The following is a 26355-nucleotide window of genomic DNA, read 5'->3' as shown; positions in this document are numbered from 1 at the left end:
CGAATTCTATCAAACATTTAGAGAAGAGCTAACACCTATCCTTCGCAAAGTCTTCCAAAATATAGCAAAGGGAGGAACACTCCCAAACTCATTCTATGAGGCCACCATCACCCTGATACCAAAACCAGACAAAGAAGTCACAAAAAAGGAGAACTACGGGCCAATATCACTGATGAACATAGATGTAAAAATCCTCAACAAAATACTAGCAAACAGAATCCAACAGGACATTGAAAAGATCATACACCATGATCAAGTGGGGTTTATCCCAGGAATGCAAAGATTCTTCAATATATGCCAATCAATCAATGAGATACACCATATTAACAAATAGAATGAGAAAAAACATATGATCATCTCAACAGATGCAGAAAACTTTTCGACAAAATTCAACACCCATTTATGTTGAAAACCCTCCAGAAAGCTGGCATAGAGGGAACTTACCTCAACATAATAAAGGCCATATATGACAAACCCACAGCCAACATAGTTCTCAATGGTGAAAAACTGAAACCATTTCCACTACGATCAGGAACAAGAGAAGGTTGCCCATTCTCACCGCTATTATTCAACATAGTTTTGGAAGTTTTAGCCACAGCAATCAGAGAAGAAAAAGAAAGAAAAGGAATCCAAATTGGAAAAGAAGAAATAAAACTCTCACTGTTTGCAGATGACATGACACTATATATAGAGAATCCTAAAGATGCTACCAGAAAACTACTAGAGCTAATCAATGAATTTGGTAAAGTAGCAGGATACAAAATTAATGCACAGAAATCTCTTGCATTCCTATACACTAATGATGAAAAATCCTAAAGAGAAATTATGGAAACACTCCCATTTACCACTGCAACAAAAAGAATAAAATACCTAGGAATAAACCTATCTAAGGAGACAAAAGACCTGTATGCAGAAAACTATGACACTGATAAAAGAAATTAAAGATGATACAGATGGAGAGATATACCATGTTCTTGGATTGGAAGAATCAACATTGTGAGAATGACTATACTACCCAACGCAATCTACAGATTCAATGCAATCCCTATCAAACTACCAACGGCATTTTTCACAGAACTAGAACAAAAAATTTCACAGTTTGTATGGAAACACAAAAGACCTCAAATAGCCAAAGCAATCCTGAGAATGAAAAATGGAGCTGGAGGAATCAGGCTCCCTGACTTCAGACTATATGACAAAGGCACAGTAATCAAGACAGTATGGTACTGGCACAAAAACAGAAATATAGATCAATGGAACGGGATAGAAAGCCCAGAGATAAACCCACGCACATATGGTCACCTTATCTTTGATAAAGGAGGCAAGAATAGACAGTGGAGAAAAGACAGCCTCTTCAATAAGTGGTGCTGGGAAAACTGGACAGCTACATATAAAAGAAAGAAATTAGAACACTCCCTAACACTATACACAAAAATAAACTCCAAATGGATTAAAGACGTAAATGTAAGGCCAGACACTATAAAACTGTTAGAGGAGAACATAGGCAGAACACTCTATGACATCCATCACAGCAAGATCCTTTTTGACCCACCTCCTAGAGAAATGGAAATAAACAAATGGGACCTAATGAAATTTAAGAGGTTTTGCACAGCAAAGGAAACCATAAACAAGACAAAAAGACAGCCCTCAGTGTGGGAGAAAATATCTGCAAATGAAGCAACTGATAAAGGATTAATCTCCAAAATATACAAGCAGCTCATGCAGCTCAATGTCAAAAAACAAACAACCCAATCCAAAAATGGGCAGAAGACCTAAACAGACATTTCTCCAAAGAAGATATACAGATTGCCAACAAACACGTGAAAGGATGCTCAACATCACTAATCATTAGAGAAATGCAATTCAAAACTACAATGAGGTACCACCTCACACCAGCCAGAATGGCCATCATCCAAAAATCTACAAACAATAAATGCTGAAGAGGGTGTGGAGAAAAGGGAACCCTCTTGCACTGTTGGTAGGAATGTAAATGGATACAGCCACTATGGAGAACAGTATGGAGGTTCCTTAAAAAACTAAAAATAGAACTACCATACCACCCAGAGTAATACCACTATTGGGCATATACCCTGAGAAAACCATAATTCAAAAAAAGTCATGTACCACAATGTTCACTGCAGCTCTATTTACAATACCCAGGACATGGAAGCAACCTAAGTGTCGAAGAATGGATAAAGAAGATGTGGCACATATATACAATGGAATATTACTCAGCCATAAAAAAGAAACGAAAATGAGTTATTTGTAGTGAGGTGGATGGACCTAGAGTCTGTCATACAGAGTGACGTAAGTCAGAAAGAGAAAAACAAATACTATGCTAACACATATATATGGTATCCAAAAAAAAAAAAAGGTTCTCATGAACCTAGGGGCAGGACAGGAATAAAGATGCAGACGTAGAGAATGGACTTGAGGACACGGGGAGGGGGAAGGGTAAACTGGGATGAAGTGAGAGAGTAGCACTGACATATATACATTACCAAACGTAAAATAGATAGCTAGTGGGAAGCAGCTGCATAGCACAGGGAGGTCAGCTCGGTGCTTTGTGACCACCTAGCGGGGTGGGATAGGGAGGGTGGGAGGGAGACGCAAGAGGCAGGAGATATGGGGATATATGTATAGCTGATTCACTTAGTTATAAGGCAGAAACTAACACACCATTGTAAAGCAATTATACTCCAATAAAGGTGTTAAACAAAAAACAGACATAGGGAGAGTCAAAAAAAAAAAAGAACTAGAACTTGAAGGTTTGGAAAATTCTGAGACTATCCATATGTCATGGTCTGGAAAAAAGCCAAGGGTGTGGCTGAACAATGGTTTGCTGAAGAGATCAGGCCTGTGGCTCATGGATCAATCATCTCAGCAGAAGCCAGGAACAGAGATGTGGCTCTCCAGCAAAGATATGTGGAGGACCCTCTGGTCTGATGGCTTGGACCCCCATGAATTGCCTGGGAGGCCAGCAAGGTTTATGAGAATTTTATACCAGCACTGCCAGCTTGCACTGAAGGGGCAAAGATGGTAAAAAATGAAGAAAGGCTGTCAGGATTCCACAGGTGTGAAATGAGTCAGTAGAGCTAACTGGCTGTGAACAAGTGTTATCTTTCAAGAAAAGGGAAGAATGACCCCAACGGCAGATAAGAGTCCAGTAGGGCTATCACTACCACCATGGGCATAGGTCCAGGAACAAGGCCGGCACTTCCACGGCTCCAGAAGCCAGGACTACTATCCCAGTGGGCCAGAGGACAGAGCACGGACCCAAAGAGGATTGTTCTCCAAGTCTTAAAATCTAATGAGTAGGGGACTTCCCTGGTGATCCAGTGGTTAAGAATCCACATTCCAATGCAGGGGACGCGGGTTCAACCCCTGCTCAGGGAACTAAGATCCCACATGCTGCGGGGTAACTAAGATCCCACCTGCTGCGGGGCAACTGAGCCTGCGTGCTCTAGAGCCCATGTGCCGCAGCTACTGAGTCCGCACACTCTGCAGCCTGTGTGCCACAACTAGAGAGAAGCCCGCACGCCGCAACAAAAGATCCCACGTGCCGATGCAGCCAAATAAATAATAAATAAGTAAATGTTTTAAAAATATCTAATAAACAGAATGGGAGAAAATATTTGCAAACGAAGTGACTGACAAAGGATTAATCTCCAAAATACATAAACAGCTCATGCAGCTCAATATCAAAAAAAACCCAAACAACCCAATCCAGAAATGGGTGGAAGATCTAAATAGACATTTCTCCAAAGAAGAGATACAGATGCACATGAAAGATGCTCTTCACTACTTATCAGGGAAATGCAAATCAAAACTACAACGAGGTGTCACCTCACACCAGTCAGAATGGCCATCACCAAAAAATCTACAAACAATAAATGCTGGAGAGTGTGTGGAGAAAAGAGAATCCTCCCACACTGTTCGTGGGAATGTAAATCGGTACAGCCACTATGTTCCTTAAAACACTAAAAATAGAGCTACCATATGATCCAGCAATCCTACTCCTGGGCGTATATCCAGAGAAAACCGTAATTCAAAAAGATACACATACCCCAATGTTCACTGCAGCACTATTTACAACAGCCAGGACATGGAAGGAACCTAAATGTCCATCAACAGAGGAATGGATAAAGAAGATGTGGTACATATATACAATGGAATATTAGCCATAAAAAGAATGAAATAATGCTATTTGCAGCAACATGGGTGGACCTAGAGATCGTCATACTGAACGAAGTCAGTCAGAGAAAGACAAATATCATATGATATCACTTATACGTGGAATCTAAAAAAATGGTACAAATTAACTTATTTACAAAACAGAAATAGAGTTACAGATGTAGAAAGCAAACTTATGGTTACCAGGGGGGAAGCTGGGGAATAAATTGGGAGACTGGGATTGACATAAACACACTACTGTATGTAAAATAGATAACTAATAAGAACCTACTGTATAGCACAGGGAACTTTACTCAGTACTTTGTAATGACCTATATGGGAAAAGAATCTGAAAAAGAGTGGATGTGTATGTATATGTATAACTGATTCACTTCGCTGTACAGCAGAAACTACACAACACTGTAAATCAACTGTACACCAATAAAATTATTTTTAAAAATCGAATGACAGAATGGCCATTATCAAAAAAGCTAAAAACAAAAAATGCTGGAAAGGGTGTGGTGAAAAAGGAACCCTCCTACCCTCTTGGTGGGAATGTAAACTGATACAACCACTATGGAAAACTGTATGGAGGATCCTTAAAAAACTAAAAATAGAACTACCTTATGACCCAGCAATCCCACTACTGGGCATATACCCTGAGAAAACCATAATTCAAAAAGAGTCATGTACCACAATGTTCACTGCAGCTCTATTTACAATAGCCAGGAGATGGAAACAACCTAAGTGTCCATCATCGGATGAATGGATAAAGAAGATGTGGCACATATATACAATGGAATAGTACTCAGCCATAAAAAGAAACGAAATTGAGCTATTTGTAATGAGGTGGATGGACCTAGAGTCTGTCATACAGAGTGAAGTAAGTCAGAAAGAGAAAAACAAATACCTTATGCTAACACATATATATAGAATCTAAAAAAAAAAAAAAAAATGGTACTGATCAACCTAGTTGCAGGGCAGGAATAAAGAGGTAGACATAGAGAATGGACACGATGACATGGGGTGGGAGGGCAAAGCTGGGGCGAAGTGAGAGTAGCATCGACACATATACACTACCGAATGTAAAATAGTTGGCTGGTGGGAAGCAGCTGCATGGCACAGGGAGATCGGCTCGGTGCTTTGCGATGACCTAGAGGGGTGCGATTGGGAGGGTGGGAGGGAGGCTCAAGAAGGAGGGGATATGGGGACATGTGTATGCATATGGCTGGTTCGCTTTGTTGTGCAACAGAAACTAACATGGTACTGTGAAGCAATTATACTCCAATAAAGATGTATTAAAAAAAAAAACTAATGAAATTTGCCCTGCTAGGTTTATAATTTGCTTGGGACCTCTGGCCCCTTTCTTCCTCCTTTTAGAATGAGAATGTCCTTCCAATGCCTGTCCCACCATTGTATTTGGAATAATCTGTCTGGTTTCACAAGTTCACAGGCTATAGAAGAATTCTGTCTCAGGATGAATCAAACCGTAAGTCTCACTCATACCTGACTTAGACGATATTTACATGATATATTAATCCAGACTCTCCAGGGAAACAGAACCAATAGGAAGTGTGTGGGCATATGGGTATATACATATATAAATAGAGAGAGAGATTATAAAGAATTAGTTCATGCAATTCCAGAGGCTGACAGACCACAAGATCTGCAAGCTGGAGACCCAGGCGAGCAGATGATGTAGCTCTAGTCCAAAGGCAGGCAGGCTCGAGACCCAGGAAGGGCTGATGCTTCCGTCAGAGTCTGAAGGCAGGAAAAAACTGATGTCCTGGGGCTTCCCTGGTGGCGCAGTGGTTAAGAATCCGCCTGCCAATGCAGGGGACACGGGTTCGAGCCCTGGTCCGGGAAGATCCCACATGCCGCGGAGCAACTAAGCCCGTGCACCACAACTACCGAGCCTGCGCTCTAGAGCCCGCGAGCCACAACTACTGAAGCCCACGTGCCACAAGTACTGAATCCTGCGCGCCTAGATCCCGTGCTCTGCAACGAGAAGCCACTGCAATGAGAAGCCCACGCACCACAACAAAAGAGTAGCCCCCGCTCGCCACAACTAGAGAAAGCCCGTGCACAGCAACGAAGACCCAACACGGCCAAAAATAAATACGTAAATTTATTTAAAAAAAACCCAAAAACACAAAACTCATGTCCCAGCTCAAAGGCAGTCAGGCAGGAGTCGTCCCCCTTACTCAGCCTTTTGCTTCTATTCAGGCCTTCGACTGATTGGATGAGACCCATGCACATCAGGGAAGGCAATCTGCTTTACTCAGTTTCCTGATTCAAACGTTAATCTCGACCAGAGACATCTTCACAGACATACCCAGAGTAACGTCTGACCAAACATCTGGGTACTCCATGGCCCAGCCAAGTTGACACATAAAACTAACCATTACAGAAGAGACTTTGAGTTGATGCTGGAATAGGGTCAGACTTTGGGGGGTGCTGGAATTGAGTGAATGTATTTTACAGGTGAGAAAGACATGAATTTGGAGGGGGAGGCAGAGAACAGTACGTTATGGGTTGGACTGCGTCTCCCTAAAATTCATATGTTAAAGTCCTAACCCCCATTACCTCAGAAGGTGACCTTATTTGGAGGTAGGGTCTTTACAAAGGTTATCAAGTTAAAATGAAAGTATTAGGGTGGGTCCTAAGGCAACGACTGCTATCCCTATCAAAAGGGGAAACGTGCACACAGACCTGCACAGAGGGAAGACAGTGCGAAGAGACACAGGGAGAAGACAGCTATCCACAAGCCGAGGAGAGAGGTCTGGACTAATTCCTTCCCTCACAGCCCCCGGAAGGATGCAACCCTGCCAACACCTTGGTTTTGGAGTTCTAGCTTCCAGAACTATGAGACAATAAACTCCTGTTGTTTAAACCACTTAGTCTGTAGTATTTTTTTTACAGCAGCCCTAGCAAATTAATACACAGACTCTAATCTCTATCTGTCCATTAGTACTGCTCTCACCCCATGCTTTTCTTTAATAGTGATCATTAACAGTTACAGAGTGTTTACTAGGTGCTAGTCACTGCAATAAGTACTTGGATACACGCTATCTCAGTGAATACTCAAGGCCACCCTTTGAGTAAACTTTACGGTATAAGAACTGTGACTCAATAAATATACAGTCAAGAAAAAACAACTTTTTTGAAGTTGATGTGATCATTATTCCAATTTCACAACTGAATTCAAGAAAACAACTAGTATAAGGGCAGGGGCAGAAACTGAAGCCAGATATCTGAGTACAGACCTGTGCTCTCAACCCCACCTCATCGAAGTGCCCTCCCTGCCCCACCTTGCTTGCGTCCAACGTGACAGCTGTGTGAGAAATTACAGTATGCCAAGGTAAGGGCGCCAGAGCGTGACGGCACATCGTGCAATTCACAGCTGTGTGTTACCTGCAGCCCCACAGTACACCGGAATCCACAAAGCCCATAAAATGAGACAACTCTTAATGAGTTAATTTTTAAACACACAGATTTTAAAAAGCAGGTACTATATGCATTGCCAAGGGTTTTCAGAAGTCTGAATCCAAACTGTAGTAAGGGTCTTTTTAAAAGCTTGTCAAACCGATTCTGAAATTAATATAGAAAGTCAAAGGACCTAGAAAAGCAAAACAATTTTGAAAACGAACAGAGTTAGCCAACTTGAATTACCTAATTTCATGACTTATTATTATAAAGCTACAGTTATCAAGTGTGGTATTGGTGAAAGGACACATAAATCAGTGCAACAGAACAGAAAGTCCAGAAATGGATCCACAGGTACATGGACAGTTAATTTTTGCCAAATTTGAATGAGCAATTCTGTGGAGAAAGGATCGTATTTTCAATAGAAGTCGTACTGCATCAACAGAATATTCATATGCTAAAGGTATCTATCCCTATACCTGACACCTATTTAAAAGTTAACTCAATACGGATCGGAGTCTAAAAGTGAAACTTTCAGTTGTAAAACTTCCAGAAGAAAACATAAGACCAAATCTTTACGGCCTTGAAGTTGGCAAAGATTTCTTAAATATGACACCCAAAGCATAATCTATAAAGAAAAAGTTAATAAAATGGATTTATCAAAATTTTAAATATCTGCTTTTTGAAGACACTATTACAAAAATGAAAGACAAGCCCCAGACTGAAAGAACATATTTACAAAACACATATCTTACATAGGACCTGTACCCAGAATATATAAAAACATTAAAAAATTAATGAGCAAAAGTTTCAATTTAGAAAACGGGCGAAAGCTCGAAACAGACATTTTATTAAAGGAGACACATGAGTGACACGTAAGCACGCTGGAAGATAACATCTTTAATCATCATGGACACATACACAGCTCTGAGATGAGGGGACAAAAAACCAACAATACCAAATGCTGGTGAGGGTGTGGAACAGCTGCAACTCTCATGCACTGCTAGTGTGACGGCAAGGGGGACAGCGCTGTGGAAAACACCGTGAAGTTTCTTATAAAGTTAAACCCACATTTACCGTATGACCCAGCAATTCCACTTCTAGATACTTAGCCAAGAGAAATAAAGACCTCTGTTCACACAGAAATCTGCTGATGAATGTTCACAGCATCATTATCCGTAATCACAAAAAAAAAAACCTGGAAATAACTCAAATGGGAATATTACTCAGTAATAAAAAGGAACAAAGTACTAATACAGTATACGGAACACCACTGATGAATCTCAAATTCATCATGCTGAGTGAAAAAGGCTACACACATATGATTCCATTTATGTGACGTTCTGGGGAAAAGTCAGAATTACAGAGACAGATCAATGGCTGCCAGGTCGGGCAGGAAGGGAAAGACCAGGAGCGCATCTGGGGGGATGAGGTTACTGCTCTGCAGTTCCATTACTGCAGTGTTTACGTGACTCTGTATGTCTGTCAAGGTATCCTAAAAAGGGTAAACTTTATGGTAAACAAATTATATCTCAATACAGACCTAAAAAAAAAAAAAAAAAAAAAGAGTAGCCTTGAGACTGGCTGGGAGCCTTTGCTGCAGTGCTGGCGCCTGGACAAACATCTCCTCCAGCGGCAAAATACAAAGAAAGCAGAAGGGACTAAAAATAACCGCATGGGTGCCCAGTTGGGGCAAATTACGAACAGGGAACAAGGTACAAAAAGACCAAAAACCCAACGTCACTTCTGAGGAACCAGGAGCAAAAGCAGCGTACCAGGAACAAAAAGCAGGGTACTGTGCACGCCCCCTGCACACAGACCCACCAAGGGGCTGGGCAGACCAGCGAAGCTACCCCTCTGGCCTGACCCCTGGACCCATTCCTACCCTCGCCCCAGATAAGGAACCCGCTCACCTCCCCGCTTAGGGAATGAAAAGGGAAACTGTTAACGTGCTTTAGCTCCCTTGTGCTGTAGCGCGAGTCCCAATAAAGCCTTGCTTGAATTTCTTACGTGGCCTCTTATCAGCTTCTATTGATGAAGGAGTCCAAGAACCCCACAGCTTAAGGCGAAGTTTAAAACTTTTTTTTAAAGATGGGAACATAAAAATCCTAAAAGACGGGCACACCCTGGCTGTCTCAAGCAAGTTAAGTTAGTTAAGTAGATTTGAATAAAGTTTGGGTCTTGTTTTGTTGTCTTTTTAAAGCATGCCATAGCTTCTGTACTACAGGAGTTGGAAGGCCCGGTTTCTGCCCGATTCTGCCAAGCAGGTGATACATAATTGTAAGAGAATATTTATTTCACTTTCTTTTTCTGCTTCTAAGTTCCTTACTTTTAAAAATGAGAAAAGGCATTCCTAACCTCAAGGTCGCTTTAGCTGGCTGATCCTATACATATTTCATACATGGTATATGGAATATGTATACGATCAGCCAACTAAATATAGATATATCATTACAGCAAATTCAGTCAGCGTTAAGACTGAAATTTAACAAAAAAGCCCTCAGTCATTACAAATGCTAACAGGGAAGCAGACAATAAATTATCTGGAACGGAATTAAGAAAGTAATACGAATCACAAGTACCAAAAAAAACTCGCATGTTTGCTAATGGGAATATATTGGGCCTTTTATAAATAGTAACTTTCTTTGGGGATGGGCACAAAGATGTCCTTTTGTAAGAGAATTATTATCGCAGGTTATCTTTGTGGAGTAATAAATGCAATTTAATTATTTTGCCAAAAAAACACTTACCAAGTGCCTACCAAGTGTCAGCACTAAGTGCTTTACATATTAACTCATATCCGCAAGAACCAAAAGACGGCACCAAATGTACTTAGGAAGTAATTTCCTTACAGTCACAGGTTTTATGGAAAAGCTTCAGCAAGTCCCAGTATAACTGATGAAGGAAAAGCATTTGTATCAGTCATGCCAAATTTGAAACCATTTCTGAAGAACCCCGGTAAAGATCGTTTGCGTTCCATACCTAAAACTATGTGCCCTTATCCTTATTCAAGAAGCTATCGTTCTGAGTTAATAAATGAGGAACTAAAGTCTCTACTCACGTGGCTACTAGAGAACAAGAGTTCGGTATTTAATAGCTTTTCTTCATGTTCTCATACACGAATCACCAGTAAGAGCCATAGCACAGGTGCTGAACGTGCCTCGGGGACAACGCCTGTGCGTGCGTGTGTGCGCCAGCGCGTCCCCAAGGAACGGCAGTCCTAAACACATGCTTCAGGCCCGGGAAGGCAGGGGGCCCTCGGCCTGGGCCTCAGGGCTTACACGGTCTTGCTTTCTGTGTCCCTCCTGCCGCTTCATTCCGAGGACCCTTCGAGAACATTCCAGGATAACGTAGTGCCGAGATTCCTATCCAAACGGCTCCAAAGCTGCTTCCAGGGTCCGTCTAGCTGAGAGAAGACCCTGCCACCAGTATATATGCTGTTAGGCTGGGAAAGGGCCAAAAGGGGCTGTTGGGGTGGGGGGGCAGGGGTGATGGGGGGCATGTAAACTGCACTATTCCCGCCCCCATCATCACACGCACCCAGGTCGTCAAGGGGGTGGGACGGAGCCCGCTCTCCCCGCGCCTCCACTTCCCGGAAAAGAAGTCAGTGAAATCTCAGGTGCTTAAAGACGGCTCCCCAAGAGTAAGCCAGAGACTCCCTGCCAACGGCGGGGCAACGGCAGCCCAACGCCAGCTAAGGGGAGATGCAGACAAACGCCAAGCCAGGCGCACTGGCGGATGGAGATGAAGCCCTGGGCGGGCTAGAAGAGCACGACGGCCAAGGCTGAGCCCTTCCCCGCGGCGGATCCCCGCGGCCAGCCGCAGCCCCGCTCTACTGTGGGGGGAGGCGTGCGCAGGCGGACGGGCAGGGTCGCTAAGAAACGGGTCCGGACGTCGTCCGCACTGCGGGGAGACGGCAGCTCAGCATCGGCGGTCGGCTGGCTGGTGCGGGTCGAGGGCCCGACCATCAGCTGATTCTGGGGAGCCAGTCAAGCGCCCGCGGGGGCAAAGGGCGGGGCCGCGCCAACGTCCCCGCCGCGGCCGACGTCAGTGCCGCTTGCCGCTTGCCGCTTGCCGCAGGATCGCCGGGGCGCAGCTCGCGGGCAGCTCTCCGCGGGAGCCACCGAGACCTCTGCGCTGCTCGGCGAACATGGCCGACTCGGAGAACCAGGGCCCCGCGGAGCCGAGCCAGGCGGCGGCGGCGGCGGCGGCGGAGGAGGAGGTAATGGCGGAAGGCGGTGCGCAGGGGGGAGATTCTGACAGCGCGTCCGGCGACTCCGACGGCGCGGTCGGTCAGACGGCTGAGGAGCCCCAGACGCCTGCAGAGAATGCACCGAAGCCTAGAAATGACTTTATCGAGAGCCTACCTAACTCGGTGAAATGCCGAGTCCTGGCCCTCAAAAAGCTGCAGAAGCGGTGCGATAAGATAGAAGCCAAATTTGATAAGGAATTCCAGGCTCTGGAGAAGAAGTATAACGACATCTATAAGCCCTTACTCGCTAAGATCCAGGAGCTCACCGGTGAGATGGAGGGGTGTGCGTGGACCTTAGAGGGTGACGACGAGGAGTTGGAGGATGAAGAGTACGAGGAGGAGGAGGGAGAGCCTGCGGCGGAGGCGGCGGCTGCTGCCGCCAGAGATGAGGGTCCCCACTCTGCAGTGTCTGACGACGCCCAGAAATAAGCGGGGGCAGAGATTGCAGAGGCGAATGACGACGCAGATTCAAAACCCCGATTTTTTTTTCTTTTACACATCGGTGGACTTGAAAAGGCTCAGGTTTTGGACCAAAGTACAATGTGAATCAATTCTGACATTCCTAGAATCATATAAAATCGACGCAATCAGGTTCTGGCCAGCCCGTTTCCAATCTGAACACCAATATACCAAAAGGTGTTGTAAACGAGTTAAATTTAAAATGGCTTTTTCATGATCTCTTCTGCGAGGGCTGGAGTTGAGACTTCCTAAGGGTGTCAAGTAGATGTGAAGTAAAGAACGTCACTTTGAAACCCTTTGATCACACTGTCATCACACTACGCACAGAACACCCAAGCCGAGACCGAACATGTTCTCAATGCCTAATTCTTCAATTTCTTTAGTTTTGCATTTTTCCAGCTCAGAAGCATCAGAACCCAAGAAAAATCTCATCTTTAAGACTTTGCTTTCATAACCCAGACATCAGCTTTACACTTCAGAGAAGCGTGATGGGATGGAGGAAGCCCGTGCCGGAGATCATGACAGTACTGTTAATGAGGCCCAGAAAACTGCCACTTCAAATTCTAAAGACTGTACTGAATATTTGGTTCTGAGAAGGAGGGTGTATAACCTGTACACTATTGTCAACATATGTGTTCATTATTTACAGTCTCGTGTTTATGTGTTTCCCTGGTAGTGTCTATTTACAAAGGTGTTAAAAAAAAAAACAATGTTTAAGTATTGATCCCTTTATCTAGCATTTTAGAAATATTAATTTACTTGAAAAGATGTAGAATCTAGTAAATTCTGTAAAGCATGTGTATCCAGTGTTATGTTGGATCCTTGTGATGTCTTTTTGTCTTGTAGCTTTTAGAATGTAGCTGTGAAAATTATCAGAACTCTTCACGGAAGCTAATGTGTGGAAAAAATATATACTTGAAGAACCAATCCAACTGTGTGTCCCCATCCCCAGCTCAGAAGTAGAAAGGGTTTAAGTTTGCTTGTGTTAGCTGTGCCTTCCTTATTTTGCTATGTAAATGTGACATATTAAATATAAAATGGTGCATAATCAAATTTTTCTGCTTGAGAACAGACTGTCATACGGTAAAGGATTTTTAGGAGGACACATTTAATGTAAAGACTCTTAGCTTCTTTGTGGGGTTTGAATTGTGTGATCTGTAAAGAAATTTAAGCATAACGTTGTTTACCACTGTGGTGTTAATAAAACAGTATTTTCAAAAAACAAAAGGACTCATACCCTGACTGCCTGGAATCAAATCCCAGCTCTGCCTCCTATTAGCAATGAATCTTGGGCAATTACGTTAATCTGTGTTCAGTTGCTCCTCATCTATAAAAGGGGATAGTAAGTCCCTTCCTCACAGGTTATTATGAAGAACAAACTAGTTAATTTACATAAATCCCACAGACCAGTGTCTGACCCTAAGGGTTCAAGATATTTTAGCTATTATTATTATGGTTATTATTATTATACGAAAGATAAAGATGATGATTTGAAATTCAATCCTCCTAAATTACGAAAGAAGAAAAAATACATATTATATTCCTAAGTTCATGATATTACTGTTAAAGTGGGCTTTAATTCATAAACACAGGTAGTTCAATAAACTGTCTTGTTTTGTTTTCCTCAGTATAAAAATCAGGTTTTGATTTCTTCCCAGAAAGGACAAAAGACTTTAATGTGACATTATGCATATATTAAAAAGTCTATTTCAGCTTTATATTTGGGCATTCTAAATGAAGTATAAAACTGAGGACCCCCCCCCCAAAATTTTAAACACAGACGTGTTTTCTTCCATTTCCCTTAAGAGTTAAAATTAGAAGCAAAATTAGACTGCTTTACCTTAGGGAACGGAAGGAAGCTCTGACCTGTTGCTAATGGCAATAGTTGAGTGAAACCTTAATGTATTATTAATCTTCCTTAGGGCCAGGACAACAAAAAGAGAAAATCAAAATAATGTATTACGTAAGTCAATGATTATCTTAACCATGATTATCTGAAATAGAAGGGAAAAAATCTAAAAAAATTCAATATTCATTTCTTATCCCTAGGAGTAAGAGACTGTCATTTAATATTTTTCTAGGTCCCACAAAAAAGCAAAACTGAATGAAACAAATAAGGTGTGTAGTTAGTGGGGGGGAAAAAATGTTTTTTTCAGGCATGTGATTACTATACATAGAAAACCCAAGAGAATCAACTGAAAGCTGTCACATTCACAAATTTGAGGAATAGAACAGACATATAAATATATAAAAACCAATAACTATTTCTAGGCACTACTACTGATAAAAATATATGCGAAGGTCTCTCTTTCACAGTAGAAATAAGAAACCAAAATATTTATAAAAACCTCTAATAAAAATGTATATAACCAATGAAAAAAAAACAGTATCACAAAGAAATGTAAAAGAGGCCTTTGGAAGGTGAGATTGAATACCACAAAAGTGTCAATTCTTCCCAAATTAACTTTTAATTTATTACACTTCAAATCAAAACCCAAACTGGATCTGGAACCATATAATTACCCTAATCTTCACCTGTAAGAATAGGAAAACAAGATTTTTACCTTAGACCAGACACAAAAAAAATTTTTTTAATTGAAGAAAATATATTATTAAGTATCAATTACTAGACAGGGAAAGGTTACATTTAGAATGATTTAAGACCAAAAGAAATAATCGACAGGCACGACAACACAAAAATTAAGAAGCTTTAGAGATTTAAACAGACTCCACATTTTTAAAAGTAAACAGCAAACTGGGAATAAAATCTGCAATAAATACAAATGGCAAAGGGCTAATAGTCTTAATATAACAAAGAGTTGATACAAATGATATGAAAATCATTTCATCTTAATAGAGAAAAACGTAAAGGACATCAGCAGACGACTTTAAAAAAGGGAAATACTGCAATCCTGTTTGGGGCAGCAAGACACGTCCTGAAAGGGCAATACTAAGTGGACCAGGCCTCCAGCAAGGTCTGGAGGATATGCAGGCCGAGCTGTGTGCTCTGGCCAGCAATCTTTCTTTCACTTACGATAAGACTTTAGCTGTGGGGTTTTCTAGCTACCAGTCATACCACTGTTGGTTACTTTTCTCAGGAGAAGGCACATAATGTGCCCTTCACAATGTCAAACGATTTCCACCATTTTCCTAACTGGGTTGATCTTTCCCCTCTGTTTCCTGCACTGCTTATTTGATAGTTCCTCAGGCAGACATAAATCTTGTGTGTTAACATGTAGCAGGATACCCTCCCTTGAAGGCAGGTCAAACGCTCTCACTCATAAACCTTTTTTCATCCATTATAGGCCCAAATTAGTAAGCAACGCACAAAGTAACTGGCAGAAAGAAAGGCAACTGTGCATTACACATTCAGCTCAGTCTCTAAGAGCGTTATGCAGAAGACTGCAGCACGCCCACGCTCCCTGCCCGAGCACATCACAGCAGCTCTCCGGGAGTTTACAATTAAGTGTACACAGACGCATTTGCATGTGCACACACATAGACACAAACACTTTTTTTTATTGGGGTGGAATTCACAAAACATAGCCGTTTTAAATGAACAATTCAGTGGCAGTTAATACATTAATAATGCTGGGCAATGACGACTTCTATCTCATTCACTTTTTTTAAACAAAAATATTTTAGAGGTAAACATCAGTAAAAAGGATCAATGCTGGGCAGAATATGTCAAGTAGCCTATGCATGGAAGAAATACAAATTTTACAAGTGAGGTCGAGTTTCTGATTAAATTAGATTAGATTAAAAAAAAAGAACACTCAGTATTTGTAAGGATTCGATGAAACGGGTACTTCTCATACATTGACGATAATGTATAAGCTGGTATAATTCATTAGCAAAATCAATTTAGTAAAAATATCAACAAATTCAAAATGATCTACACTAATTCAATTTCACCCTTGGGACCTTACCATTAAAAAGTAATTTTAAAAACAAACAAAGCTTTATACATAAGATGACTGATACAGTGTTACTAAAAATGGAGGGGGAAGAGAAAGAAAAAAAGGGAAAGAAAAAAAAAAAAGAACACAGAAACAAGCCAGATACGCAAAAGGGAAAGAATAGAAAATACACATTTACACAGCAGGCTGTGCAGCCATTATTAAGGGTGTTCATGAGGGCTTTACAATAACATTATATATATAAGCACTGTCTCAGCCTAAGTTTAAAAATTCAGACATACACTTTTATATATACATTGTATGTCTTTAACTATGCCAACTTTGTTTTTAAAAAATTGCATAGTCTCGGGGCTTCCCTGGTGGCACAGTGGTTGAGAGTCCGCCTGCCGATGTAGGGGACACGGGTTCGTGCCCCAGTCCGGGAGGATCCCACATGCCGCAGAGCGGCTGGGCCCGTGGGAAAAAAAAAAAAAAAAAAAAAGTAGAAAAAAAATTGCACAGTCTGCGTGAAACGAAAACGGCAAACTCTTCGAAGTCATTTATCTTCTAGGGATGAGGGGACATGGGGACGCTGGAACCCTGGTCTTGGCCCTCTAAGTGGCAGTGGCAGTCAAACAGAATGGCTCTGAATCCTGGCTCTGGTGTTTGAACACTGGACTTCTGGCTGTGTAACCTTGAACAAGTGACTTCTGTCTCTCTCTGCCTCAGTTTCTTCAACTGTAAAGTGGGGAGGACTGCATGGGAAGGACTCAGAATAATGCCTGACACAAGGGAAGCACTCGAGAAACGTTACTGGCATTTTAATTATCTGCTATTCCTATAACAGCCCAGTGCGAGCACCACGCAGATCTTAACGATTACACCTCTCATAGACTATCTCAAGAGCTCAAGGTGGGAGGAAGACGCAAGAGGGAGGAGATATGGGGATATATGTATATGTATAGCTGATTCACTTTGCTATAAAGCAGAAACTAACACACCACTGTAAAGCAATTATACTCCAATAAAGACGATAAAAAAAAAAAGAGATCAAGTGAAGTCTTTCATTAGTCCTAACTTCAGTAGATCTTAAGGCGCTAGAAAGATTTGTCATGTGTGGGTTTTATTCTCAGGTTCTCTCTATGGAATCTAGGTGCCCTTTGGAGCACTTACCTTAAGCCTGGCATTTCCTTTTCACTATTCCCTCTCCCCACCCCTTTTTTAATATGGAAGAAATGGGGGAAGATATTGATTGCATTTGATTTGATTAAATTGAGTTAAACTGGGGGAAATCTAGAATGATATGTGGGTTTTTTTAATTAATGGTAGTAACACCATGCCACAGAGTGTGAGAACTACTTAACCACAAATAGTCATGTAATGCCGTATTATTCAGATGTGACTGCCAGTTGTTCCAAGATGTAGCTAAGATGTGGCCACCAGCAATCACCCATGGATGTTCTCTTACCTGGATTCTTATAATTCAATTGTCTGTCTGCAGCTCTTGTCCAAGGAAAGAAAGCAATTTTAAGTCCAAATGGAATGTAATAAATTATAGATACAGAATTGGTACCCTTCTGACATCTCCCTCCAGGGCACTGGTGACAGCAAATATCTTACTGTTAACAGAAACAGCTTCAATGCCAGCAGTATCTGTATACACAACGCTCAAGTTAAAAATCCAGCAGGTGTTATTCTTTTGGTTCTTTCATTTAATTTTCTTAGACTAATCTATGAAATACCCAAAAAGGACCCCCGGTGATGAGGTTATGGCATATAAGAGTCAAAAGGAAATAACAGCTGCAATGATTAATCTTTTAGCGTCATATACAAGCTTTCTTACCAGGATCTCAACATGCTTTAATGTTAAGATTTCTGCTTTTTGCAACATTAAAGATAAAGGAAAAAACATCTGCTTGTCTTCTTCTGGCTGTCCCTAACTCTGACAGCAATACTATGTAATGAGGCAGTAACCACACTAGGTTCTCAGAAGCCTTCCCAACAGGTAACTGTGTCAGCAAGGGGGTCTGCTCCTGTCACCGAGTACAGAGTCATGGACAACAGTGCCTAAAGCAGTGGGTGAGCTCCCCACCGTGTGTTCGATGAGTGCTAGCAACACAGAAAAGCCGAAACCCAAACTTGCACCTAACACAGAAGCCATTCCACGTTTAAATTTCAAGCATCGCGTACTGGCAATAAAAATAAGAACCCCCCTCTGCCTGGCAATATTTAAAATGACAGCACATTTTATTGCACAAAGATTCGAAAACTTTTTTAGAAAGAGAGAAGCTATTTTTTAGAAAGTCATGGTAACATAACAATGGAGTTTTGTAATACAAGTAAAAGAATAATGTAAGTTCCCTTATTACTCCCTTGAAATTATGTACTGTCTTTCTTTTAAGGAACCCGTATGTCATCAGACCATCCTTATGAAAAATGTCTTGTAGAAGCAGCCCTGAGGTCAATTAGGGACAAATAACTGCATAGACAGAGAAAAGGAACCCACGTGGCTGTAAACAAAAGCACGCTCTCCACACTGATTCTGAGGACCCCGCATGAGATCAGCCATGTCCAGGAGTGCATATGTGTCAGTGTATGGTCAGGACATTCAAGATGGCTGTTCTCTTGCTCGCTGTACATCCCCTGCCCGACCAGTGCCTGCTTCACCTACACCTACTCACATGACTGACCTTCCTACATACTTGCCCCAGGCCCTAACTAAATGACCGTTCTAATTTGAGATGAGAACATCTCCGGGAAGATAGATAGCTTATCAAAGGAGTGTTGAGGGGCATGCCCGTCTACTGGTTTCCCTGATAACTGAGAGCCAACCTGACGTTAATTCCCCCTATAACTGGTAACCTCCTCCATCCCCCCGGTAGCAAACACTGCCACCACATCCTGCCTGACCTCGGATGCACACAGTGGGGTGTCGCTCCAAAACCTTGCTTCAGACATGTAAGATCTCCTATCCAGTAAACCACTGATGTCTCTGTTGCTGACTCCAGGCTCTTTCTTCGGTCTTAAGGCTGGGCAAGTACAGAGCTTGTAGGACTGTGGGGTGCAGCCCAAGAGTCAGCAACAGATATAAATAATGGAGAAGGAAAAAAAGAAGACGAAGAAAGAAAGTGTGCCACGGACCCACATCTATCATGCAACTCCTTTGCTCACAAACTTTACAGAGCACCTTTCCCTTTTTATTATATCCTCATCTCTACTTTCTAGTATCCAAATCTTAGAAGTCCTCCCAACAGCTCTAATCCCATATCCATCCTCCCAGATGCATCTGTCCACGTGGATTTCTCTGATCCCCTTCCGATCCAATTAATCAATTTTGTCTTCATACTTCATTTACGGTTACATATGAGAACAGCTTATCACCCTAAACAAACTGTGGTCTACTTCAGTGTTCCTGCACAAACTGTCTCTCAACTATTAAGTGCATTCAATCGCTGATTCAAAGAAACACCTACTGAATAAGGAGAGACAGTGAGAGAGAGAGAGAAGCAGAGAGACAGAAAGAGAAAAACTCAGACCCGGAAAGAGAGAGAGCAAAAAAGGCAGAGACAAAAAGTACTCCAAGAGCAATAATTTTATAAAGATATGAAAAAGAAAAGTCCCAACAACTGCCTCTTCTGAAGACTACATCACAAATCACCTATGCCCACACGACATCGCTCTTTGCCCCAGCCGGTGTATCTAACACACAGCGCATTAGGATGACTCACCAGAATGTGAAGAAATTCTGAATATGCCCCTCCTCAGGCTGCTTGCCCAGCCCACCGTTAGCTCCTAACAAATGATGCACACACTGTCGTGTCTGAAATCTGACGCAAAAGCTCAGACGTCCTTTGAAAGACTAAAGGCTGCAGATGTATCTACGTACACACATACATACATATGTAATAAAGCAATCATCAAAACCAGGAGGGAAGAGAAATCACCTGGACCCACAAAGCCACTTTATGATCTGCCATAAATTCCCCAATGCTAAAAACAGTATCAAGGACTTCCCTGGTGGCGCAGTGGCTGAGACTCCGCGCTCCCAAGGCAGGGAGCCCGGGTTCGATCCCTGGTCAGGGAACTAGATCCCACATGCGGCAACTAAGAGTTCACATGCCGCAACTAAAGATCCCGCATGCCTCAACTAAAGATCCCACATGCTGCCGCGAAGATCCCACGTGCCACAACGAGGACCCATTGCAGCCAAATAAATAAATGAATATTAAAAAATGAAAACTAAATAAAATAAAAACATTATCAGACTCTACGGAATAATGAGACTGTTCTTATTAAACAAATCATTCGCTGTTAACAAAAATACCAACATTATGTAGATAAAGAAAGGACAGTGCTTTCAGCTCCAAAAGATTCTTATTAAGTTAGAGTTTCGATTGAAACACCTACTTGAGATAAGACTAGCCTCTATATTAGATTCCCAGAGTCAAGATAATTTCATCATCTGAAGCCATTCTGTTGGGTACTTAGCAACTTCTGGATTATTTTACTTAATTCTGGTATTAGAGCTCACACTTGCCCCAAAGCTAAGGCTTCCTGGAGAGTCTGGAAGGTTTACATGACAAAAAAGATTACTGAATGTTACATTAGACCACTTGGGCTTCTAGCTATCTTTAAAAGCATAAAAGGATGGAAGAAGAGGCCTGTCAGTTTTTCTATCATGCCTGTTTTCCAAAGGGAAAACTTATGGGAGGAAGCCAATATACATCACTTGGACAGAGTGAATTTCATAGGATCTCTGTTTGCATCTTTGCAACGATTTACAGTAAGAAGCCAACTAGCACCCAGAGTGACTTAGCTTTAATTTCCCAACATGCTTGAAACAGCACACAACTTCTCTTCATCTGTAACTTCTTCCACAGCTTCAACGAACCCTTGCCTCGAGAAGGCTTCCCTCGCTCACAACCCTCCCAAGTGGAGACTGCCACTCCCTCGTCTTTCCTCACCCCTACCGCTTCTTTAAGCCAAGAAGTTGTGTCTCTAGCTAATGTGCTAACGGTCTCCCTAAATCCTCATCTCAAGAGTCTACTTTCTATTCGAATACATACAACTCACCTAAAAACATACATTTTCCCTGTCCTCGTTTTTATTTATTTCATCACTTTCTTCCTTGTGTAGGCAACCTCAAGTTCACTGGTCATTAAGACTGGCATAAGTAAACAAATAAACTACTGATGTAAGACTTCTCTTCTAATACAACAAACTAGTGAATATAACAAAAAAGAAGCGGACTCACAGACATAGAGAACAAACTATGGTTACCTGTCGGGGGGAGGGGCAACATAGGGGGTGGGAAGTGGGAGGTACAAACTACCTGGTGTAAGATAGGTTCAAGGGTGTACTGTACAATATGGGAATACAGCCAATATTTTGTAATAATTGTAAATGGAAAGTAACCTTTAAAGACTGTATTAAAATTTTAAATGCAAAAAAGAAAAAGAAAACATCCTACTTAAAAAAAAAAAAACTATGAATTGATTTTAAAAAAAGACCTCTCTTGATGATAGACATAAATTTTCAGCTCTAAACAAAATCACCTAGGTATCACACAGACATGTCAAAATCAACACATACAAAATAGAACTCTTTCCCCTCCACCCTGTGCTACAGATTGTGTTTCCTGTTGGTCAGCTCTCCAAATTAGAAGCCTCAGAGCTGTTATCAATACGTGCCTCTCGGGACTTCCCCTGGTGGCGCAGTGGTTACGAATCTGCCTGCCAATGCAGGGGACAAGGGTGTTCGAGCCCTGGTTCGGGAAGATCCCACATGCCGTGGAGCGACTAAGCACGTGCGCCACAACTACTGAGCCTGCGCTCTAGAGCCCACGAGCCACAACTACTGAGCCCACGAGCCACAACTACTGAGCCCGTGTGCCTAGAGCCCATGCTCTGCAACAAGAAGTCACTGCAGTGAGAAGCCCGCGCTCTGCGACAAAGAGTAGCCCCCGCTCGTCGCAACTAGAGAAAGCCCATGCGCAGCAACAAAGACCCAACGCAGCCATAAACAAATAAATAAATTGATTAAAAAAAAAATACATGACTCTCTAGTACCATCTGTATATAATGCGACACTAGCTCCTGCTGATTACATAAACACATAGCCAGCTCTGTACCCCCGCTAGCTTCACTTTGGCCCTTACCACCCTGCCCTTGAGCTACCTCAACAGCCTCATCATGGGCCTCTCCACACGTGGCTGACTTCCATACGGCCACCAGTCATCACTCAAAAAGAGATCAACCATGTCCCACCGCAAACCCATTCCAGGTCTTGACAAGCTCCACCCCAATACCACTGCGCCCACCCTCCATCCGCACCCTAAGCCCCGCCCCACAAATACTCCTCATTCTCTGGCATGTGTTAAATTGGAGAGTCTGACTCATATTATTCCCTGTGTCTGAAATGTTTTCCCTCTTCAGTGTCTGGTCAGAGTGTTATGGCCTCTCCTCCTGGTTCCCTGGCGCTTGGCCTATCACTTTCCTATCACATGCACCATAATCTACCGCAATCATTCATTACACTGTCCCTTCCCAGCTAGTCTTGAGGATAAAAGTTACTTATTTCCGATACTCAGCAACACACCTGGCGTACAGCAGACACTCAGTGCTTGTAAACTGAATTGATTAATATGCAGATGGCCAACAACCTCACTCATAATTTAATTCAAAAGCAAACAAAATTGAATTTTTTCCTCCTCCAAAGGGATAACACAGAGAAAACCATCCTGAAAAATCAGATATACTTGGATTAATTTTCATGAGGCAGAAGAATTTAATTTAAAACCTGTATTACAAATTCTTCAGCAATAGAACCACAATAATCGTAAGCATCTGTACGGCTTTCGCTTATTCAACACAGTTTTGGGAGCATTTTTATGCCACTCACTCTGCTGGATACTGGAAACTTTATGCTAAATGCTGGGAGTTCATTCATTCCAAAATGTTCTCCTATAAATTACCTCACTTTAGTCTCACAACCATTCCATGAGGGAGGCAAGACAGTTATTATAACCCCCATTTGACAGATGAGAAACTGAGATCAGAGAGTTTACGTGATTTGCTCAGGGTCAAAGCCAGTAAGACAGAGATGTAGAACTACAACAGTTATCTCCTGAACCCAGGTCTGCTGCTTCCTCTACTATTAAACCCCTACAGTTGCCTTAGCACCCTTACTCCCTCTGAAGAAGGGATGAAAATTTAACTTCAGTCTTGGTCTTAAAAGGAAAAGTGCAGAGAAATGAAGTAACGTGTGCACGGTCCAGGGTCAGGACTAACCTGTTCTCCTTGCACACAGCCACTCTGTCTCCCCCAGGTATCAGCTTCTTCTGTTCAATCACGCCATAGCTTTCTCGACAAATCTATATTTAAGGGGGGAAGAAAGAAACATTTCAATTTTGTAGACCACTTATCTTTCTAGACCCCAAATGACTGAGAGAAGCTTTAGGAACAAATGCAGCTTAATAACTACTTATTACCACAGAACATCCTCAGGAGGAGAAAGGGAACCTGAGTCAGAGAACACTGGCACCTTAAAAGATATCTTTTTATTTTCCTTCATTACTGTTTTTTTTTAAATATCTTTATTGGAGTATAATTGCTTTACAATGGTGTGTTAGTTTCTGCTGTATAACAAAGTGGATCAGCTGTACATATACATGTATCCCCGTATCTCCTCCCTCTTGCGTCTCCCTCCCTCCCAATCTCACCCCTCTAGCTGGTCACAAAGCACCGAGCTGACCTCCCTGTGCTATGCGGCTGCCTCCCACTAGCTATCTACTTTACGTTTGGTAGAGTATATATGCCAAGACATGGAGTTGACAATAAATGCAATCAAAGAGAAAATGATATGAACTCTAGAAATTATATGTATAGGAGTAAAGAGGAATAATGCTTCAGTAATTTTCTTAATTGTATAGATTAATCATTCATTCATTTATTCAACACATTTACTGAACTCCTGTAACATTCAAGACACTCTGACTACCATATGACCCATTAATTCTACTCCTGAGTATATATCTGAAAAAAACAAAAACAGTAATTCGAAAAAATACATGCACCCCAAAGTTTACAGCAACATTATTTACAGTAGCCAAGATATGGAAGCAACCTAAGTGTCCATCAGCAGATGAATGGGTAAATAAGATGTGACACATGTACACAATGGAATACTACTCAGCCATAAAAAAGAAGGAAATTGTGCATTTGCAGCAACATGGATGAACTTGGAGGGTTTTATGCTAAATGAAATAAGTCAGACTGAGAAAGACAAATACTGTACGATGTCACTTGTACACAGAATCTAAAAAACACAACAAACTAGTAAATATAACGAAAGAGAAGCAGACTCACAGATTTAGAGAACAAACTAGTGGTTACCAGTGGGGAGAGGGAAGGGGGTAGGGACAGTATAGCGGTAGGGGACTAAGGTGTACAAACTATTAGGTATAAAATAAGCTACAAAGACATACTGTACAACATGAGGAATATAGCAAATATTTTATAATAACTATAAATGAAGTATAACCATTTATACTATATTGTACACCTGTAACTGTACACCTGTAACTGATATAATATTGTACAGCAACTATAATTTGATTTTAAAACTATAAACTATAAATTATGAAACTATAAATTATAAAACTATAATTTGATTTTAAAAAAGACACTAAAGGGACTTCCCTGGTGGTGCAGTGGCTAAGAATCCGCCTGCCAATGCAAGGAACACAGGTTCAAGCCCTGGTCCGGGAAGATCCCACATGCTGTGGAGCAGCTAAGCCCGTGTGCCACAACTACTTGAGCCCACGTGCCTAGAGCCCGTGCTCCGCAACAAGAGAAGCCACCACAATGAGAAGCCTGCACACTGCAACGAAGAGTGGCCCCCACTCGCCGCAGCTAGAGAAAGCCTGCACACAGCAACGAAGACCCAATGCAGCCAATAAACAAATAAAATTTAAAAAATAAAAATAAAAAAAGACACTATGACTACAATAATTTGGTTCAGAGAAGTGTCTGAATTTGTTCTTTGATTTGGAGAAAAATTAATGTTAATTGTGACTTGTAAGCATGATGAAAGAGACAGCTACAATCATGAGTAAACTGTGGAAATCCTTACCGTGAAGTTGAGGCAGAAAGTCTCCTCAATATCTTCCCCAGGGTAATCTAAAAGTTCTTGAAGACTCCTGATCACAGATTGACAGAGAAAGGAAATGAGGCAAATCAAACACGGCAATAGTGTTTCTATCTCAGTCACATGCCCACCAGACTGTCTGCAAGGAAACGCTATAAAAGAAGATTCTAGAATGAACATAAATCCAGACTGACAGAAAATCATGTTAACTGCATCTTGAAAAGAAATACGGCAGTTGACTTGTAAGACCCTCATTAATCATTCTCTGTTCCTACTGACAAATCTTACTGAATTTATGGAGAAATTCTGATGGAATCATATCTGACACATGTGTTAACTCTGGTATTCCTCAGAAGTAGATACATGAGGAGATGGTCTTGCAGCGGTCCTACAGACTTGCTTTACCCATAGGCATTAGTAGAAAAATCCTCTTACCATAAAAAAAAAAAAAAAGCTACTAAGTCACTGTATCCACTTAGGAATCTTAATGGCCTACTTGTTAATGCAAGGGGCTCTGTATGGTAAAGGACCGCCATATTAAAGAACACCGGAACGTGTTTCTGCCAACAATGATCATATCGTATACCCTCACGAGAATACGTTCTTATTACTAGACCTCATTCACACTTTCTTCTTTAGTGATCGCGGAGTCTGGCAGTTCCAGAAAGAAAAAACTGCCCAGAAAGAAAATTCTTAGTGTGGAATTTAAATCTGTTTCCAGTTAACCAGCCAAGAAGATTACTTGAAATGTATCACTCTCAGCCAGGTTGGCAAAGAAAATAGCACACATTTCTGTCACAGTTACCAAAAAAAGCCACCCTGCCTGGGTCTCCTCTGTCATTTTTTTATATTCCTTCTAAATTTTCTTTTCCTCTCTCTGTGCACCCTCTCCCCACATCCTTTATGATTTCTCTGTATTGGTGTCCTGTACTGATGGTGTGACAGTCTCATTTCCAGAGGGCGCCTTAGAGACCACCCTTCCTCTATCGCCATCTTAAA

General features: G+C 41.7%; 2 protein-coding genes across 12 annotated transcripts in view; one reads left to right on the top strand and one right to left on the bottom strand.

Annotated features, from left to right (window-relative positions):
* HERC3 (HECT and RLD domain containing E3 ubiquitin protein ligase 3) overlaps window positions 1-26355 on the bottom strand; it is a 140396-nt gene that overhangs the window by 22573 nt on the left and 91468 nt on the right. For 9 of the 11 annotated variants that reach the window (XR_009540222.1, XR_009540221.1, XR_009540220.1 and 6 more), the window contains 2 exons: window positions 25342-25408; window positions 23499-23581 (listed from right to left, as the gene is read on the bottom strand). Coding sequence is in view for 7 of the 11 variants with exons in the window: in XM_060147568.1 (XP_060003551.1) it covers window positions 23499-23581; window positions 25342-25408 (150 nt within the window). In the remaining 4 variants the exon portion in view is untranslated. Of the gene's footprint in view, window positions 1-14755; window positions 14846-23498; window positions 23582-25341; window positions 25409-26355 lie in introns of those variants that run through there. The other 2 variants (XM_060147569.1, XR_009540223.1) reach the window with 2 other exon arrangements.
* Window positions 11672-13526, top strand: NAP1L5 (nucleosome assembly protein 1 like 5). The gene has a single exon (XM_060147094.1). It carries the CDS (start codon window positions 11750-11752, stop codon window positions 12278-12280), a length of 531 nt encoding a protein of 176 aa, XP_060003077.1. The 5' UTR covers window positions 11672-11749; the 3' UTR covers window positions 12281-13526.

The sequence above is a fragment of the Lagenorhynchus albirostris genome, chromosome 4 (assembly GCF_949774975.1).
Source record: "Lagenorhynchus albirostris chromosome 4, mLagAlb1.1, whole genome shotgun sequence".
Classification (NCBI taxonomy): Eukaryota; Metazoa; Chordata; class Mammalia; order Artiodactyla; family Delphinidae; genus Lagenorhynchus; species Lagenorhynchus albirostris.
Note: the sequence above shows the minus strand (reverse complement) of the source record. Positions and strands in the feature narration are given on the sequence as shown.

Coding starts and splice junctions, on each gene's coding strand:
- NAP1L5 (XM_060147094.1), top strand. CDS start 11,750: ATGGCCGACTCGGAGAACCAGGGCCCCGCGGAGCCGAGCCAGGCGGCG.